General features: G+C 40.6%; 3 protein-coding genes across 3 annotated transcripts; all 3 read right to left on the bottom strand.

The window, feature by feature from the left end:
• Positions 1-304: 304 nt before the first annotated feature.
• On the bottom strand, positions 305-4,500 carry LOC113134460 (extracellular calcium-sensing receptor-like). The gene is made up of 9 exons (XM_026313846.1): positions 4,328-4,500; positions 3,719-4,013; positions 3,507-3,593; positions 2,921-3,190; positions 2,458-2,667; positions 2,093-2,368; positions 1,512-1,739; positions 1,286-1,409; positions 305-1,215 (listed from the first exon to the last, which is right to left on the bottom strand). The coding sequence occupies exons 1-9, from the start codon at positions 4,435-4,437 to the stop codon at positions 305-307; spliced, it is 2,511 nt and encodes an 836-aa protein (XP_026169631.1). The 5' UTR covers positions 4,438-4,500.
• Positions 4,501-6,278: 1,778 nt separating this feature from the next.
• On the bottom strand, positions 6,279-10,673 carry LOC113124264 (extracellular calcium-sensing receptor-like). Its single transcript, XM_026296849.1, has 9 exons — positions 10,471-10,673; positions 9,920-10,214; positions 9,687-9,773; positions 8,904-9,173; positions 8,332-8,538; positions 7,964-8,239; positions 7,486-7,713; positions 7,260-7,383; positions 6,279-7,189 (listed from the first exon to the last, which is right to left on the bottom strand). The coding sequence occupies exons 1-9, from the start codon at positions 10,659-10,661 to the stop codon at positions 6,279-6,281; spliced, it is 2,589 nt and encodes an 862-aa protein (XP_026152634.1). The 5' UTR covers positions 10,662-10,673.
• Positions 10,674-12,716: 2,043 nt separating this feature from the next.
• Positions 12,717-17,326, bottom strand: LOC113134452 (extracellular calcium-sensing receptor-like). The gene is made up of 9 exons (XM_026313834.1): positions 17,088-17,326; positions 16,553-16,847; positions 16,329-16,415; positions 15,396-15,665; positions 14,924-15,127; positions 14,551-14,826; positions 13,931-14,158; positions 13,707-13,830; positions 12,717-13,636 (listed from the first exon to the last, which is right to left on the bottom strand). The coding sequence occupies exons 1-9, from the start codon at positions 17,324-17,326 to the stop codon at positions 12,717-12,719; spliced, it is 2,643 nt and encodes an 880-aa protein (XP_026169619.1).
• Positions 17,327-20,181: the final 2,855 nt, after the last annotated feature.

Genomic DNA, 20,181 nt, shown 5'->3' with positions numbered 1-20,181 from the left:
CCATCAGATGCCTGGAAAATCTGAGACCTCTCTCCAAAAGAGTGCAGTCCTAAATAAAAACAGCTTAGATATTGTGCAGAACCCTCAAACTCAGAGGCCTCTGGTAGAGGACCCGAGCATGGAGGAGAAAAAGACCATCTGCAGTGGCAAGTGGGTAAATTCCATTAATATAATATTAATACATTAATATTAATGTATTAATATATTACTATATGAGTATTTAAACTGCATTACTATTCAAATTCAGAACAGCTACCTGTTACCTGTATATATGTATTTTAGAAAGAAAATGTACTTTTCTCTCCTAGGAAACAGGGTCTCGACCCATGATTGCTTTCTTTGTGTTTTTCTCTGGTCTCAGCAGGATTATATAACATTTGGGTCCAAACAGTGACACCAAGAGGCCAAAACTGGAGGCAAGAATGGCAAATACCTCCACTGCATCTGCATATTTGCCTGGTGAGCTGATATAAGCAGGGACAAATGCCACCCACACAGCACAGAAGATCAACATGCTGAAAGTGATGAGTTTGGCCTCATTGAAGTTGTCTGGAAGATTCCTTGCCAGAAATGCTAACAGGAAACTGAGGGTAGCCAGTAAGCCAATGTAGCCAAGTAACACTGCAAAACCTACTGTGGACCCAACTACACACTCATAAACTATCTTGTCATTGTGGTATTGAGTGTTTTTATGAGGAGCTGGTGAAGAAGAGACAAGCCAGACAGCACAGATTGCTGCTTGAATTGAAGTAAGAGTGAAAACTGTCCCTCTTTGTTGCACAGCACCAAACCACTTGAGTTTGGCTCCACCTCCAGGCTTGGAGGCCTGGAACACAGCCAGAACCACCATGGTCTTAACCAGGATACATGAGACACAAAGCACAAAGCTGATCCCAAATGCTGCATGTCTCAGCTGACACGTCCACAGTTGTGGTCGTCCAATAAACAGCAGTGAGCAGAGGAAACATAATTTTAGTGACAGTATTAACTGGAAACTCAGTTCAGAATTGTTGGCACGTACTATAGGTGTACTGCGATGATAGATAAAAATCCCCAGGACAACAGCACAGATAAATGTGCCCAGCAGTGATGTGGCTGTCAAACAAATACCCAGAGGTTCTTGGTAGGAGAGGAACTCTGTTTTCTTAGGAACACAGTGGTCACGCTGGGGACTGGACCAGAAGTCATCTGGACAGCTGGTGCACTCCATGGAGTCTGTAAAAATAGGAAAATGATTATTCAGTGTACATCTCCAAAATACTGTGTTTAAAAAGTGAACACCAACCAGTCTCATTGCTGATCTTTCCCTCAGAACAAGGGATGCAGTCAAAGCAGCAGACAGGTTCCCCCTTTTTTCTGGCCATGCGGGTACCTGGAGGACAACTCTCACTACACACTGACCTGGGTGGCTAAAGGGAGAAAAAGTAAAAATATTATTCCACAATATTTTACACTGCTGTAATGACTTATCCATTGGCCAAAAGAATGGGGTCTGAAAAATCAGAAATAACCTTTTTAGATTCAAAGTTCCAGTAGATTTTGTCTTCATCAAGTGTGAGTTCTTCACCTTTGAAGGGCGACCTCTTAACCTCACCTACACTCTGAACTTCAGCTCTTCCATCAGGAAGCCACAGCCAGTTCATGATGTCATATATTGGTAATACATCACCGTTCTCATCAAATGACACTTGGTCACCAAATGATGTGGTGAAGTTGACTTTTTCCAAGTAATACACAAGCTACAAAAACCAGAATGAGGGAAAGAGAAAAACAAGGATCAGGGACAACATGATGAATAAGAAAAATTATTATATTCTTCATGAACACACTGAGCATCATGGTACATCGTAATCAATAATAAACTCCATTCTGTTTATGAAAATATGAAACTATTACTACATACGTAGTGACATTATATAGACATAACTGCTGTGACCCAGTGATAAGAAAAATCTTTTCAGCTATGTGATATTCACTTTACAATCAACAATCTCACAGCTTTATATTTAATCTTGTACTCTAAATGCTTCTCAGCAAGAAAAAATCAAGCACTAGATTCAATCACCAGGTGCAGTGTAAGTTGATTTCCCACCTGCCATGGCTCCAGTCTTTGCAAACTCCCACAGCTGTGCCCACTGAAAGGCCCTCTCCCTGGTTCACACTGCAGCATGTCATGAAGGGCATAAGCCAGAGCATACACAGCCTTGTAAACATTATACTCAGGCCTGAGGTTTGAAATGTCCATGAACTCAGTCTCCACATTCTCTAAATCCTCCTGTCCAGTGCATAGTGCTCCCCCAGCCTCCACCCAGCCTGCTGGAGGTGGTGCAAATCTACACTCAAATGTGTATTCCCAAAACTGATTTACCTAAAATATATTCAAAAATTTCTGTTATAAACTTTGGCAAATATTTTATTCTTTTCAGATCACATAACAAGGCTGGTTGAGGTTCTCACCAGGTTATTTCCATAGCTGTTGTTTTGGTGGAGGTCAGGATGTATTTGTAAGAGGAAGTCCCTGAGGCCTGGTATTTCTCCTCGACGGATGGCGATGCCTAGTGTGCCACCCAGGTACAGCAAGAGGCGTGGGGTCTGCAGTGCAGCAGTTGCTGATGTCCAGGCTTCACTGGCAATCCACTGTAGGCCTGTTACATTCTGTCTCACCACCTGTGTGTTACAGTAAATACATAACCTTCTCCTGTAATCCCACTAATATACTGTCTAGCCTTCTGAAATTAACAGCTTAGTTTAAATGGTCAGTAAATTTATGCATAGTGAAAGTTGTCATTGTAGATGAGGTTCAGTGTAATCGGTAATGAATTTATTCAGTTCAACATATCTGTTAGGGGCTAGTCTGCCATGTCATATCTTTTAGTCTGACAAATAAAACATCAGGTTATAGTTGTATTCCAAGCCAAACCTCTTCCATCAGGTCAATCATGTGACTCTCATGTGCAAACACAATGACCACCCGAGCTGTGGATTTCCTCATCACATCCACAATTCTCCTTAGTTCATCTGGGTCATTGCTCCAAGGCAAAACCTCCAAATAGGCCAGACAACCTCCCCCAGACTGAGCCAAGTCAGACTGGAAGGATCGGGCAACATGTAGTCCATAGTCATCATCACTGACCAGCAGACCTGCCCAGGTCCAGTCAAAATGTTTTAGAACCTGAATCACAGCACGCACCTTAGTGAAAATAGAGTAGAGGTTTAGTGCACAGGCTAAAATATTATTTCACTGGAAACCTGCTAAAAAGGTATCACAATAGCCCATGTTTTATTATTTCCATTCAAAACAATATGAATATTATTTTCTTTATGGTTTTTGTGATGGTTACTAGTGCACAGGTTGAAATGCTGCAACCATGAAACAATCAGTGACACATAAAACAAGATGGATGAAGCAAAAGATGAATATATTTTTCTTTGCAATATAGGAATATTGTACCTGATACTTTTTTTTACCTGCATATACTTTATTATATACATTGATAGAGTTTTACCTGAAAAGCATCACTTGGGATCGTCCTAAAGAAGGATGGAAACTTCTTCCGGTCACTCAGGCAGGAACATGTGGCAAAATAACTCACCTGTCAAAAACACAAATGCATATTTTGAAAGGTAAACTCCTTGATCTTTTCAATTTGACACAAAATTCTAAACTAAATGAAAATTAGACAAACTAGTTAGTAGATGATAAGGTATAAAACCTCACCATAGGTACTCTGTACAAGCCTAAGACAGAAGAGACAGCAACAGAAGGTGTAGAGGCAGATTCCCCCACAATCCCTAGGACTGAAGGGGTTCCAGCACAGCTCTCTTGTAATATAATTTTCTCCTCTTTACCACTGACTAATGACAGTGCTGCACGGAATCCAATTCCTAGTTGGAGGCAGTTATCATACAGACGGTATCCCAGAGTCACAGTAGGTAGCAGGTTGGAGTTCCTGTTGATCTCATCAATAGCAAAGGCCATAGTCTGGGCCTGTCTAAATCCTAGAATATCAAAACTAACACAAAATAACACTGGTTATTATAAAAATGAAAATACAAATAAAGAAGAAATAAAACTATGTTTAAAACTGCATAAATATAAAATTCATTTGTTTCATATTATTATTTGATTATCAGACTAATTGCAAACTATTAATCAAAACATCAAAATAACATAAAGTTGCAACTGCTTCCTATAAAAATGAAACACGAGACAATTACTCCAAACTTGTTAATCTTGTATTGTTACAAATCTAACAAACAATGAAGCTTATTGATTATTCTGATTTTCACTACCTTCTGTTAGTTGCTGTTTTCCTGGCAGACTCACCCATGACAGGTTGGTTGTTCTGGCTCAGAGGTAAAAGACAGATCAGGAAACACAGAAAAGAAGTGGATTTTAAACAATCCACCCAGAATCACATCTCCAGGTTTGTGCATCCCATTGAGATGAAACTGTCTCTGTAATTGACAGGAGGAGGAATAAAGAGGGGAGGACACAGCAGAGGATTTGTAGGAATAAAACAGCATGAGTAAGAGCAAGTTGGTGCCTAAAAATGCCCACATTATTTCAGTTGAACCTTTCTCTGAGGCCAGTCAAGCCAAGATTTATTGCTATGCCACTCCCTTTTATTGATTTAAAATGTTGCTCACGCTTGCACACCTCCTATTAATGCAGAGTAAGACATAGGGGCAGGGCCTAAAAATGCATTTGAGACTGATTTTGTTCTGAGGAAGAATGACTATATGCATTTTTAATGCCCCCTCTCACATTTTAGCAACCTTTCCATTCTAGATTAACGTAATGAATAACCAGTCCAAACACATGCAGTGTGGGATTAGGCTAATTAGTTAGTCTAAACTGCCCATAGGTGTGAATGTTAGGGTTTGTCCCTATGTGCCAGTCTTGTGATACACTGGTGATATGTCCAGGGTGTACCCTGCCTGTCGCTGTCAGCTGCTATTGGCTTCAGGTTACCGTGATCCTGGATGTGCAAGGATAAGCGTTTAATAAAAAGTCCACTAGATGGTAGCAACTGGATACGAAGACATTTGGTGAAATACATATCTATATTATTTATATCACTGTCTTTGATGCATGGTTATTGCATCTGGCTGGCACTCAGTAAATTGTCATGTAACAGATATGATCCGTCCTGCAGAGGCCTGTATGCAAGACAGATTACCCCTCTAGATTTTGTTGTCCCCATCTTTCTTCTTCTGCATTAGATTTAAGTGCTGTAAAAGCACACTTCAGTAATTTTAAATATCAATTTCAATTCATTTATGACTGGTCTACTCAGCCAGTGAACAGAATTGTGTGACGTGTATTCTGTGGTCCGGAAGTTTAACTATCAGGGTTGTTGAGGTACTTCAGTACTGACCATTTCATTTTTGTTTTCATTTGTTTCTGTCACCACCTGGACTTCTGGTAGAAGATTCTTATGTTCGAAGGTTTCCCCACTTCCTGTACCCTGATGTGTGCCAAGAAATGGATGAGCCTTTCTACAGAAGCTCCCAGTTTAGGTTGACCCCAAAGAGCAGGTTATCAAGCCATGTCATCATAAATCTTCAAGGGCCCTCAGCAAGACCACTCTCCAACCATAAATTTATCATAAACCTTGTCTCATATTATACATCACTTTTTGCCCTCTCCTCACTGACCTACTAATGCTATCAGATACATTCATTCTCTCCATAATTCCTTTGGACAAAATACACCAGCCCTATAGATCTTCAGTGTGGGTGTGAGAGTGCAAGCAAGTCTACATGGTCATCAGGTAGGCGCCCTCTCACTAATGACTGATATTTGGTGCTCTCTCTCTCTCCTTACCTTTGGCAAGCATGCCTGGTCCTGGAGCTATATATTGCTGACGTACAGTTATAACTGTGAGATGATTTCATTGTGATTTATATGATATCCCAGTCATTCACACCTCTGCTGATGCTGCCCTCACCCCCACACTGGTATACTGCCAGTTGTTTCTGCCACCTGAAAATGGGGACTCAACAGGTTGTGAATGGTCGATAACTGTCGGTGATTCAAAAAGTCCTTTTGCATCCACAGGGATGAGAATCTCACTTTCCACGCAGTGTGTCTTTATTTATCTACACGTATATGATACAAATTGTAATCCAAATGTAAGCAGTCATCCAAATATATCTATTTGGCATCAGCATTTATTTCCCAGCCATGCATAATTGCTATTAACATATTTTTCTGCCTGCATTTGGTAAAGGGCCAATGCCTTAATTCTGTCTTATGAAAGCATGTTTCATTTTTATGACTTAATTGTTCGACCCATGATTGCTTTCTTTGTGTTTCTCTCTGGTCTCAGCAGGATTATGTAACATTTGGGTCCAAACAGTGACACCAAGAGGCCAAAACCTGAGGCAAGAATGGCAAATACCTCCACTGCATCTGCATATTTGCCTGGTGAGCTGATATAAGCAGGGACAAATGCCACCCACACAGCACAGAAGATCAACATGCTGAAAGTGATGAGTTTGGCCTCATTGAAGTTGTCTGGAAGATTCCTTGCCAGAAATGCTAACAGGAAACTGAGGATAGCCAGTAAGCCAATGTAGCCAAGTAACACTGCAAAACCTACTGTGGACCCAACTACACACTCATAAACTATCTTGTCATTGTGGTATTGAGTGTTTTTATGAGGAGCTGGTGAAGAAGAGACAATCCAGACTGTGCAGATTGCTGCTTGGATTGAAGTAAGAACCAAAACTGTCCCTCTTTGTTGCACAGCACCAAACCATTTGAGTTTGGCTCCATCTCCAGGTTTGGAGGCCTTGAACACAGCCAGAACCACCATGGTCTTAACCAGGATACATGAGACACAAAGCACAAAGCTGATCCCAAATGCTGCATGTCTCAGCTGACACGTCCACAGTTGTGGTCGTCCAATAAACAGCAGTGAACAGAGGAAACATAATTTGAGTGACAGTATTAGCTGGAAACTCAGTTCTGAATTGTTGGCACGTACTATAGGTGTGCTGTGATTGTAGGTGAAGATCCCCAGGACAACAGCACAGATAAATGTGCCCAGAAGTGATGTGGCTGCCAAGCAAACGCCCAGAGGTTCATGATAGGAGAGGAACTCTGATTCCTTAGGAACGCAGTGGTCACGCTGGGGACTGGACCAGAAGTCATCTGGACAGCTGGTGCACTCCATGGAGTCTGTAAAAATAGGAAAATGATTATTCAGTGTACATCTCCAAAATACTGTGTTTAAAACGTGAACACCAACCAGTCTCATTGCTGATCTTTCCCTCAGAACAAGGGATGCAGTCAAAGCAGCAGACAGGTTCCCCCTTTTTTCTGGCCATGCGGGTACCTGGAGGACAACTCTCACTACAGACTGATCTGGGTGGCTAAAGGGAGAAAAAGTAAAAATATTGTTCCACAATATTTTACACTGCTGTAATGACTTATCCATTGGCCAAAAGAATGGGGTCTGAAAAATCAGAAATAACCTTTTTAGATTCAAAGTTCCAATAGATTTTGTCTTCATCAAGTGTGAGTTCTTCACCTTTGAAGGGCGACCTCTTAACCTCACCTACACTCTGAACTTCAGCTCTTCCATCAGGAAGCCACAGCCAGTTCATGATGTCATATATTGGTAATACATCACCGTTCTCATCAAATGACACTTGGTCACCAAATGATGTGGTGAAGTTGACTTTTTCCAAGTAATACACAAGCTACAAAAACCAGAATGAGGGAAAGAGAAAAACACAAGGGGGTAAACGAAAAAAATTGCATTCAATAATCATTTCATACTATCTGCTGCCTTGACCCAGTGATAAGAAAAATCTTTTCTGATATCACTTCTGATATTCACTTTACAAATAATAATCTCACACCTTCGTATTTAATCCTGTACTCTAAATGCTTCTCAAAAACTCAAGCACCAGTTTCAGTCACCAGGTGCAGTGTAAGTTGATATCCCACCTGCCATGGCTCCAGTCTTTGCAAACTCCCACAGCTGTGCCCACTGAAAGGCCCTCTCCCTGGCTCACACTGCAGCATGTCATGAAGGGCATAAGCCAGAGCATACACAGCCTTGTAAACATTATACTCTGACCTGAGGTTTGAAATGTCCATGTACTCAGTCTCCACATTCTCTAAATCCTCCTGTCCAGTGCATAGTGCTCCCCCAGCCTCCACCCAGCCTGCTGGAGGTGGTGCAAATCTACACTCAAATGTGTATTCCCAAAACTGCTTTACCTAAAATATATTTAAAAAATGTCTGTAATAAACCTTGGCAAATATTTTATTCTTTCCAGATCACATAGTAAAGCTGAGGTTACGGTTCTCACCAGGTTATTTCCATAGCTGTTGTTTTGGTGGAGGTCAGGATGTATTTGTAAGAGGAAGTCCCTGAGCCCTGGTATTTCTCCTCGACGGATGGCGATGCCCAGTGTGCCACCCAGGTACAGCAAGAGGCGTGGGGTCTGCAGCACAGCAGCTGATGTCCAGGCTTCACTGGCAATCCACTGTAGGCCTGTTACATTCTGTCTCACCACCTGTGTTAAATAATAGAAAATACAATATTACTTTTTCTGCTCTATGCTGTTAAATTGTCCGGTTGTCTGAACTATAAACAGTTTGCATGGTGGATGTCTTGTTTAGTAATTCATGCATAGATGCAACACCTCTTTTTGCAGAGTATTATTAGCAAATGATGCATATCATATCATATAACTGGAGTTTAGTATAGTCTCCCTCAGTAGGTGATTTTGGTTAGTAGTTTGACTTATTTACTTAAACCATATATATTTTGGTGTGTTTTGGCATATATGTTATTCTAATGAGATACTCATCTACACATGATATTATTCAGTTTGAACAACTAAGCATTACATTGTATAGTTATTATTGCAAGTCAAACCTCTTCCATCAGGTCAATCATGTGACTCTCATGTGCAAACACAATGACCACCCGAGCTGTGGATTTCCTCATCACATCCACAATTCTCCTTAGTTCATCTGGGTCATTGCTCCAAGGCAAAACCTCCAAATAGGCCAGACAACCTCCCCCAGACTGAGCCAAGTCAGACTGGAAGGATCGGGCAGCATGTAGTCCATAGTCATCATCACTGATTAGCAGACCTGCCCAGGTCCAGCCAAAGCTTTTAAGGATCTGAATCACAGCACGCACCTTAGTGAAAATAGAGTAGAGGTTTAGTGCACAGGCTAAAATATTGTTTCACTGGAAACCTGCTAAAAAGGTATCACCATAGCCCATGTTTCATTATTTCCATTCAAAACAATATGAATATAATTTTCTTAGGCGCACAGGGATGTTATTTTTAGTGTCTAAAAGTTTTGCCTTTCTGTGTGGAGTTTGCATGTTCTCCCTGTGCTTGCGTGGGTTTACTCCGGGTACTCCGGTTTCCTCCAGCAGTCCAAAAACTTAGGTTGACTGGTGACTCTAAAAAATTGCCCGTAGGAGTGAGTGTGAGTGTGTGAGGTTGTCTGTCTTTGTGTGTCTATATGTGGCCCTGTGATGGACTGGTGACCTGTCCAGGGTGTACCCCTGCCTTCCACCCGAGAGAGAGCTGGGATAGGCTCCAGCAGATCCCCGTGACCCTGAGCCAGGAAAAGCGGGTATAGAAAATGGATGGATGGATGGATGTTTCCCCATAACCCCTTAACCATGCCAGAGTTTTACCTGAAAAGCATCACTTGGGATCGTCCTAAAGAAGGATGGAAACTTTCCCCTGTCACTCAGGCAGGAACATGTGGCAAAATAACTCACCTGTGAAAAATACAGATTCTGAATATGTCAGATTTGTAAGGTTGACTACTTCATGTTTACAACTAATTTTTTATTTGATATTAAGTCAAACTGATCTAAAGCAATGAATGGAATAATTAATTAGACCATAAGGTATAAAAACTCACCATAGGTACTCTGTACAACCCTAAGACAGTGGAAATGGCAATAGCACGTGTAGAAGAAGAATCACCCACAATCCCTAGGACTGGAGGGGTTCCAGCACAGCTCTCTTGTAATATAATTTGCTCCTCTTTGCCACTGACTAATGACAGTGCTGCACGGAATCCAATTCCTAGTTGGACGCAGTTATCATACAGACGGTATCCCAGAGTCACAGTAGGTAGCAGGTTGGAGTTCCTGTTGATCTCATCAATAGCAAAGGCCATAGTCTGGGCCTGTCTAAATCCTAGAACATCAAAACTAACACAAAATAACACTGCTTACTATAGAAAATGCCAGGTACAGTAACATACATGCTTACATCTTCATGCTACACGACTACAGATTCCCCAATTAAATGAGTAAAACGACTCTACGATAATAATTACATAAAAATATAAAGAAAGAAATAAAACTGCATGAAGACACTAACATATTAGTATTTGATCATCAGACCAATTGCAAACTAACAAACTTCATTGATTATTACCACCTTCTTTTTCACTGCCAGACTCACCCATGGCAGATAGGTTGCTGTGGCTCTGAGGTAAAAGACAGGTCAGGAAAGAGAGAAAAGAAATGCACTTGAAACAGTCCACCCAGAATCACGTCTCCAGCTTTGTGCATCCCATTTAGATGAAATTGTCCCTGTAACTGACAGGAGGAGGAATAAAGAGGAGAGGACGCAGCACAAGAATACACCAACATTACCAAGAGTAAGGTGGTGCGCAAAAAAGCCCACATGACTTTCCTGAGCACAGTCGGGATTTCTTACTATGTCCACCCCTTTTTGTAAACATGCGGTAGTGTTAAATTGTGCACTCCTCCCATTAAGGTAGAACAGGATGTAGGGGCAAGGCCTACAGTGCATTTCATACAAACAGAATCATTGTGTTTATTTTTAATACTATAATAATTAAACAATGACCTTTCCCAGATTGCTTTGATAGTATTGATACAGCTGAGACAAAAATTACTTTAGACATTTGTACCAAAAGTTCTTAGTTACCCAGCTGATGGGTGGTGTTTGAGTTTTTTGATGGACTCTTTAGGCAGACATATTCACATATATACTTGTTTGCAATGAAAGGAGGATTAAAAAGTCAAAAACAATGTGATTTAGACAAAAAGGAATTAAACACAAAACATGAAAAAGACATGAATGAGATGAAGATGAAAATCAACTTTACAATTTGAGACATGGAACTCAGCTTAGAAAAAAGCCTCTATGGAGGCAGAACTGTAACAGTTCAAATTTGACACTGAAAAATAACAATTGGTACTGAAAAAAAAACTTTGGCATTACAAAAAGTATTAATCCATCCCTCAAAACCAAAACAGTGACAGAATTATGAAACTGAAAAAAACAAAACAAAACAAAAAAAAAACAAATTTAGCACTGAAGATTACTGACAACTGAAAATCAGAAGATCATCACTGGGAAAAAAAACACCTTTGGTATTGAAAAAAGCTTACATCACCAATAATTTTGAAGATTTTTTTTAATGCCAAAAGTTTCTTTTGTACCAATGTTTTAATGTCAATGTTTTATTTTTCAGTTTCAATTTTGTTTCAGTGTCAAAGTTTACTGTCACTGTTCTGGCTCAATGGATTCTGGCATAGTCATTTGCTAGTTTGGTTTGACACCAAATCAATCAAATCAAATCAAATCACTTTATTCGTCTCCCTCGGGAGAAATTTTGCTTGGACAGAGGTCATGCTGTGTAGAATATTAGGCCGTAGGTATACAAAAAACAGGGAAACCGTATAACTATATTAAATGGTAATATAACCTATAATGAATTCAAAAAAATACTCAAGGTGCATTACAACTGATTTTGACAAGCTTGTAACACTTTGCAATACATGCCATCCACACCCCAATATACACCACCTCACACCCCCCATCCATCCCTCCCACACCTACTCCCCATTACCCTCCTCCCTACACACGCACACCCACTCCCCACCTAAATACCCTCACATCTGCTCATTTAAAACTTTAACTGAAAGAGGAATAAAATAATTATTATACCTGTTGTGTCTGCACACTGGAACCCTGTACATCCTCCTTGAGTTCATCAGCCTATATTCTCTTGACATTTGTACTCTGGGGAAAAGTTAACACCCTTGAGTTCTTGAGTGTCTGACAAAGGAGAGAATAACTTTAATCTGTATGAATGTTACATTATGAACACTCTCTAGCTTTTTCTTTTCATCATTGCTAAATCTAAAATGCACATTTATAATTTTCTAAACATTTTTAACATTTTACAAGACGTGTAGTGCCTAATTTAATTTAATGAACTTCAGAAAATGTGTATTGAACATATATTGAGTTTTAACTAACAAGTAATTCACATAATTCTCAAAATAACGTATCTGGCCATGACAACACAATAATGTAATAATGTAAGGATTTTTATTCATTTTTATTGTTCATATTAAAAATGCTGCTATTTTTTATTAAGTTTTAATGTAGCTGTACCTTCACATACAAATCAATATGATACCATGTTATGTACCATAATAAATGTTGTTGGGTGACCTCCAGGGATCTTGTGACACATCATCATTAATGTTACCAAATGTCTTTCTATTCAGGTGCAAAAGCAAGACAGGCTAATGAATCTTAAATCAAACTGTAATATTACCTTAACCCTAAGAGTTTTAAGGTTTAACACACCTTTTTTACATGATAAACTTCATCTTTTTCATATCTGTGTCACCAGTACATGCCTTTGGAAGACACAAACTGTTTTGCTAATTTGATGACTTTATGGTGTCGCGACCCATGATTGCTTTCTTTGTGTTTCTCTCTGGTCTCAGCAGGATTATGTAACATTTGGGGCCAAACAGTGCTACCAAGAGGCCAAAACTTGAGGCAAGAATGGCAAATACCTCCACTGCATCTGCATATTTGCCTGGTGAGCTGATATAAGCAGGGACAAATGCCACCCACACAGCACAGAAGATCAACATGCTGAAAGTGATGAGTTTGGCCTCATTGAAGTTGTCTGGAAGATTCCTTGCCAGAAATGCCAACAGGAAACTGAGGGTAGCCAGTAAGCCAATGTAGCCAAGTAACACTGCAAAACCTACTGTGGACCCAACTACACACTCATAAACTATCTTGTCATTGTAGTATTGAGTGTTTTTATGAGGAGCTGGTGAGGCAGAGACAATCCAGACAGTGCAGATTGCTGCTTGGATCAATGTAAGAGTTAAAACTGTCCCTCTCTGCTGCACAGCACCAAACCACTTGAGTTTGGCTCCACCTCCAGGCTTGGAGGCCTTGAACACAGCCAGAACCACCATGGTCTTAACCAGGATACATGAGACACAAAGCACAAAGCTGATCCCAAATGCTGCATGTCTCAGCTGACACGTCCACAGTTGTGGTCGTCCGATGAACAGCAGTGAGCAGAGGAAACACAGTTTTAGTGACACCAATAACTGGAAACTGAGTTCAGAATTATTGGCGCGTACTATTGGGGTTTTGTGATGATAGATAAAAATCCCCAGGACAACAGCACAGATAAATGTGCCCAGCAGTGACATAGCTGTCAAGAAAATACCCAGAGGTTCTTGGTAGGAGAGGAACTCTATTTTCTTAGGAACACAGTGGTCACGCTGGGGACTGGACCAGAAGTCATCTGGACAGCTGGTGCACTCCATGGAGTCTGTAAAAATAGGAAAATGATTATTCAGTGCATATCTCCAAAATGCAGTGTTTAAAAAGTGAACACCAACCAGTCTCATTGCTGATCTTTCCCTCAGAACAAGGGATGCAGTCAAAGCAGCAGACAGGTTCCCCCTTTTTTCTGGCCATGCGGGTACCTGGAGGACAACTCTCACTACACACTGACCTGGGTGGCTAAAGGGAGAAAAAGTAAAAATATTATTCTACAATATTTTACACTGCTGTAATGACTTAGCCTGTCAAAAACAGTTGAATGAAGAAAATTAGAAATAACCTTTTTAGATTCAAAGTTCCAATAGATTTTGTCTTCATCAAGTGTGAGTTCTTCACCTTTGAAGGGCGACCTCTTAACCTCACCTACACTCTGAACTTCAGCTCTTCCATCAGGAAGCCACAGCCAGTTCATGATGTCATATATTGGTAATACATCACCGTTCTCATCAAATGACACTTGGTCACCAAATGATGTGGTGAAGTTGACTTTTTCCAAGTAATACACAAGCTACAAAAACCAGAATGAGAGAGAGAGAGCATAAGTAAGAAAAAGGAGTCTGTGAACATGCTGCTGTGATCAAATGATGTGGTGCATTCAGGACATTGCTGAAATAAACATGTCATGTTTAGCATTGCTGTCAACTTCTCCTTCAAGACACTTTTGATGATGATTCTGCTGAGGGTGTTCACTCCTGTGCATAACAGCAATAGGAACAGCGCATATCCTTGTTAGATATCACACTTGATAATAACATGTGTGACTGAGTGGAAATTGGCCTCTCAGTTTGCTTTCCATAGTTCTTGATAAAGAACACTGACATGATTAATATTTTGTAATATGGTGTGTAAAGACAAAAGTCATAGTCATAAACACAGGTGGCATATAAGTTGATTTCCCACCTGCCATGGCTCCAGTCTTTGCAAACTCCCACAGCTGTGCCCACTGAAAGGCCCTCTCCCTGGCTCACACTGCAGCATGTCATGAAGGGCATAAGCCAGAGCATACACAGCCTTGTAAACATTATACTCAGGCCTGAGGTTTGAAATGTCCATGAACTCAGTCTCCACATTCTCTAAATCCTCCTGTCCAGTGCATAGTGCTCCCCCAGCCTCCACCCAGCCTGCTGGAGGTGGAGCAAATTTACACTTAAATGTGTATTCCCAAAATTTCCTCACCTGAAATAAATGTAAAACAAAATTCTAAAATCTATTACAGTGTATTATTCTTATAACATTATAAGAAATCGGCTAGTTTGTAAGATCAAAATCTTACCATACTATTTCCATGGATGTCATTATTTTTCTCAGGATGTATTTGTAACAGGAAGTCCCTGAGCCCTGGTATTTCTCCTCGACGGATGGCGATGCCTAGTGTGCCACCCAGGTACGGCATGAGGCGTGGGGTCTGCAGCACAGTAGTTGATGTCCAGGCTTCACTGGCAATCCACTGCAGGCCTGTTACATTCTGTCTCACCACCTGTATAATATATTATTAAACTAACCAAACATGTCTTGCCATGGACTTAAAGTAACTCATTGTCCAGTTTTCTGAAATATAAATAGTTTATATGGTTTGTGTCTTATCATAGTTATAAACAATCCTGTGTTTAATTTGTCAAACTAACTCTCTAAAAACCTGCGCCTTTAACAAATAAAAGCTATAACGTCATGATTTGAGAATCTCTTCTGTCTGTACATGTGTATATGTTATTATAAATGCCATAATATATATTTCAGAGCCAAACCTCTTCCATCAGGTCAATCATGTGACCCTCATGTGCAAACACAATGACCACCCGAGCTGTGGATTTCCTCATCACATCCACAATTCTCCTTAGTTCATCTGGGTCATCGCCCCAGGGCAAAACCTCCAAATAGGCCAGACAACCTCCCCCAGACTGAGCCAAGTCAGACTGGAAGGATCGGGCAGCATGTAGTCCATAGTCATCATCACTGACCAGCAGACCTGCCCAGGTCCAGCCAAAATGTTTTAGAACCTGAATCACAGCACGCACCTTAGTGAACAGAGAATGGAGAGTATTAGTGCACAGGCTAAAATATTATTTCATTGGAAACCTGCTAAATAGGTTGCACAATGCACTGATTCAGCTTTGTTATTTGAGAACATACAACTTTTTCAATGACTCAAACACAGTGAGTGATAGTAAGCGGTGAACAATCCGATTCTATTGAATGGCACTTGGGTAGGAATGAAAGGATCCGAGTCTTAAGTGGGAGGTGTTCATTTTTTTAAAAAGTTGTAAATAAATTTCCCTGCTTCCCCAAAACCCACAAGCGATTTCTTTCTGTCTCATGCAGTGCTCCTGTTGGAAACGTTTTATATTGTGGCAACAATATAATGTACAGTACTGTACAGATGTTTTAGGCACTTTAGATGTTTTAGATTCATATAACACAATAGCATTAATGTCTGATTGAGGAAGTGCTGCAAATACTGATGAGATTTAGGGTTTGTTCCCTTTACTGCACTTTCTATGAAATTAACTGATAAATGAAAAACTATTTAATGTAATTTATAATAAAAGCATCCCCTGTGTATTTTTACTGCCTAAAAGTTTTGCACAGTATTTTTTTTTTTCTAGTTTTTTTAATTGAATGTTACATGTTTCACCATAACCGCCTAAACCATGACGGGTCACTTATTACCAGAGTTTTACCTGAAAAGCATCACTTGGGATCGTCCTAAAAAATGATGGGAACTTTTGCCGGTTACTCAGGCAGGAACATGTGGAAATATAGCTCACCTTTGAAAAAAAGCAGACTGTTCATATGTGCTCTTAGTGAAGTCATCTGCATCATGTTTACAACTGACTTTATAAATGAAATTAAACCTAAATGATCACAAAAAAAATGTACAGATGGCCAGGCAGAAAACACTTACCATAGGTACTTTATACAAACCTAAGACAGCGGAGACAGCAATAGACCGTGTAGAAGATGATTCCCCCACAATCCCTAGGACTGGAGGGGTTCCAGCACAGCTCTCTTGTAATATAATTTTCTCCTCTTTACCACTGACTAATGACAGTGCTGCACGGAATCCAATTCCCAGTACATTGCAGTTATCATACAGACTGTATCCCAGAGTCACATTAGGTAGCAGGCTGGGATTTCTGTTTATTTCTTCAATAGTAAAGGCCATGGTCTGGGCCAGCCTAAATCCTATAACATCAAAACTAACACAAACATACTGTTGTTTACTTTCAAAGAATGTAACATGATACAATAACTGCACTTGTTGTATAACTACAGATTTAATAAACAATAAATCCACTCCAATTACAACAGCAAAAATAATAGTGCAAAGAAATTATGTTTAAAAAAAGTAAATAAAGTATCTTATTGTAAAAATACAATGTACTAATGGAATGATTTTCACTACCTTCTGCTTTTTGCTGTTTTCCTGGCAGACTCACCCATGGCAGGTTGGCTGTTGTGGCTCAGAGGTAAAAGACAGATCAGGAAACACAGAAAAGAAGTGGATTTCAAACAATCCACCCAGAATCACATCTCCAGGTTTGTGCATCCCATTGAGATGAAACTGTCTCTGTAATCGACAGGAAGTGGAATAAACTGAGGACCAGCACACAGAGGAGGAATAGTAGAAATAAAATATTGTGAATAAGTGCAAGTTGGTGCCTAAAAACGTCCACATGACTTTCCTCTAGCTTAATTTTTTTCTCAGCCAAGATTTTACTCTATGTCACACCTTTTTATTTACGTGCTCTACTGTTAAGTCCTTAACACCACCTATCAGTGCAAAAGAAGAATTAGGGGCAGGACTTAAATGCATTTCATTTGAGATAAATTTTGTACTAAAGCCAAATGAAAGTTTTTTTTTTTTATGATTTGTGATGTTAACTGTGGTTGCTGAGAAATAAATATAACTATGGTTTTGAGTAAAATTTTCAGATTAAACCTTTTGAAAAATATGCAGAGGTAGATACTGAAGACTTAAACAACTGGTATTAACATTTGCTGATTGCGGTACAAACAGGTGATAAAGGAAAAACCAGCATATAGTGTCTTGGCAAAGTGTTGTTCCACACATGCTGTCAGGATGTCATTATTGTGCCTTGGCACTTATTTTACAAGTCTCTGCAGCTCTACTGAATGGATAGAGTTATTTGTCAGAGCCAGAGAGTGAGGGTGTCTGATGAAACTGAAGCTCTGTCTTTTGTTTTGGACAATAGGGAGTAAGATAATGAACATTTATTCTTCTTATTAATATATATTGCTTTTATTATGCTATCTATAAGCTTTGTACACTTTTTTATACCTGCATTTCTGTAGGTATATTGTAAACTCCTATCATATATAGAGTATATTTTGTATGTGCAGTATCTTTCTGTTCTGGGACAGAACAGTTCTTTTCTGCAACTCAAATCAGGTCCAAATCTCCACTAGCTCAGTCAGTATGACCACACCTCAGCTGTGTTCCGACTGACAGGATTTATGTTGGAAATAGTTGGTCAGTCAGCCAGATGGTGCAAGTGAACTTTGGTCAGCCCCGTATGAGGAATCAGCTGCAGTCAAGCTGACTCTCCACACCAGACATCCTGCCAGAGACAGCAGATGAGGAGATGGCCAGACATGTGGCACTCTCTCTTGAGAGGAACGTTCGTCAGGTCCTTACTGACCTCCAACCAGATGAACTCAGGAATTGGGTTGTGCTGAAGGAGGCCATCCAGCGTCAGTTTAGTCACCACATCTCCACTGATGATATCAGAGACCAACTTTCCAAGCAGCACAGAAGAATTAGAGAGAGCCTAGGTGCCTTCGCTGCCAATGTGGGGAACAACACTCAATGAGGGCATCTCACGTTCAATGCAGAGGCCAGGCCTTCATCTGGGGGTTTCAACCAGAACGCCTCTGGGAGCATTTTCACCTCTACACCCCAACCAACCTAGCAACGGGTCTGAGGTGGGCAGAGCACATGAAGCATGTGCTATGGCCTGAGGGACATCCCTGCCATGACAGTCATCGAGTCAACCAGGCTGGCCATGAGGGGAGTGATGAGGAAGAAGCGACTTGCCAGTCTGTTGCATCCCCACTCTGAAGGGGAACCCACAGGGAACTGCTACTGGTGCAGTTTGCCAGGCTACGTTACCCGCTACTGCCCAGGACCTGCACTATGGAACCCACCCCCAGCTGAGTAGTTAAAGTAGCTGGCATCATGGGGGAGCTGCAATCCATCAGCACTGCACCTGCCTCTAACCATTTAATGCAACGACCTGGCCAGGTACAAGGGCTCTGTGTTCTTGACGGGACTTGCTCATGAGATTAAAGAGTTACACCAATCTGACAGTCACTCACAGAAGACAGTCACATGGGAGGAAACCAGAGTACTCAGAGTAAACCCACACAAGCAATGGAGAACAAGCAAACTCCACACAGAAAGGCCCCGCTGGGTTACGAACCAGGGACCTTCTTGCTGTGAAGCAACAGTGCTAACCACTAAACTACCGTACTGCCTCAGGAAGATGCTGTGCTGTACTTAATTCACTGGGCCCTCACACACCTAAAGAAGGAGAGTGGTGCCATGAGAATTCTTCTCCACCTGCAGGAAAATCTTACCAACATGCAGGTAAACCTTCCCCTTGTGTCCTGGATCACAGACTACCTGACTGACAGACCACAATTTGTCAGACTGGGGCGAATCAGATACAGTGACCAGCACTGCGGTGGCTCAACAGGGGACTGTGCTGGCACCCCTCTTTTTCACATTGTACACAACAGACTTCATGTGCACTACTAAATTGTGTCATGTACAAAGGTTTTCATTGTTTCCATTGTTGGGTGTATTAAATGGGGGGACGAAGGGGAAAGTCTGATGTCACTCAAGCCACCTGCAGCTCAATACCTCTAAAACAAAAGTTGGTTTCACTCCACCCCTAGACCCATACTGCAAGTCCAGTTGCCATGACTCAACCTTTAGATAACTTCCCATGGATGACTGAGAATCTTCAGAGACACATTAGGAAGCCTATGTCTGTGCCTGGATGTCATATGTTGTCATGGAGTTAGAGCAGTATTCAGTCTGGAAGCAGACCAACACCATTAAAATATTAAAAACTGAGTTAATTATACAGTAGATTGGGTTTAAAAAAAATTAAACATGAAAACAGACATAGAGATATGGGAGGACTTTTGACTTACTACTTGAACCAATCTGCATCATCTATATAAGTACTGTGTATTTGGTGTGACACAATTCAACTAGCGGGGTGCCCCCAGGGGACACAACTTAAATAATATCCATATTACCTGCCCCCATGTATATAGAATATGTAGGTATTATACTCTGCATAATAAATGCACTTTGTTATATGTCCACTGATAGTAAAACTGAGTCATTCACATACAGGACAGGACAGACATATACAGGACAATAATTTATGAATATTAATCATTTTGACTGAGAAATTTTATTGCTGCATGATTTGATTAATTCAATTTATGTGATGAATTTAGACTATCTTTTGAAAGAAAAATGATCCAATATATTGC

The sequence above is a fragment of the Mastacembelus armatus genome, chromosome 13, assembly GCF_900324485.2.
Source record: "Mastacembelus armatus chromosome 13, fMasArm1.2, whole genome shotgun sequence".
Classification (NCBI taxonomy): Eukaryota; Metazoa; Chordata; class Actinopteri; order Synbranchiformes; family Mastacembelidae; genus Mastacembelus; species Mastacembelus armatus.
This window is presented reverse-complemented; position numbering and strand designations above follow the sequence as displayed.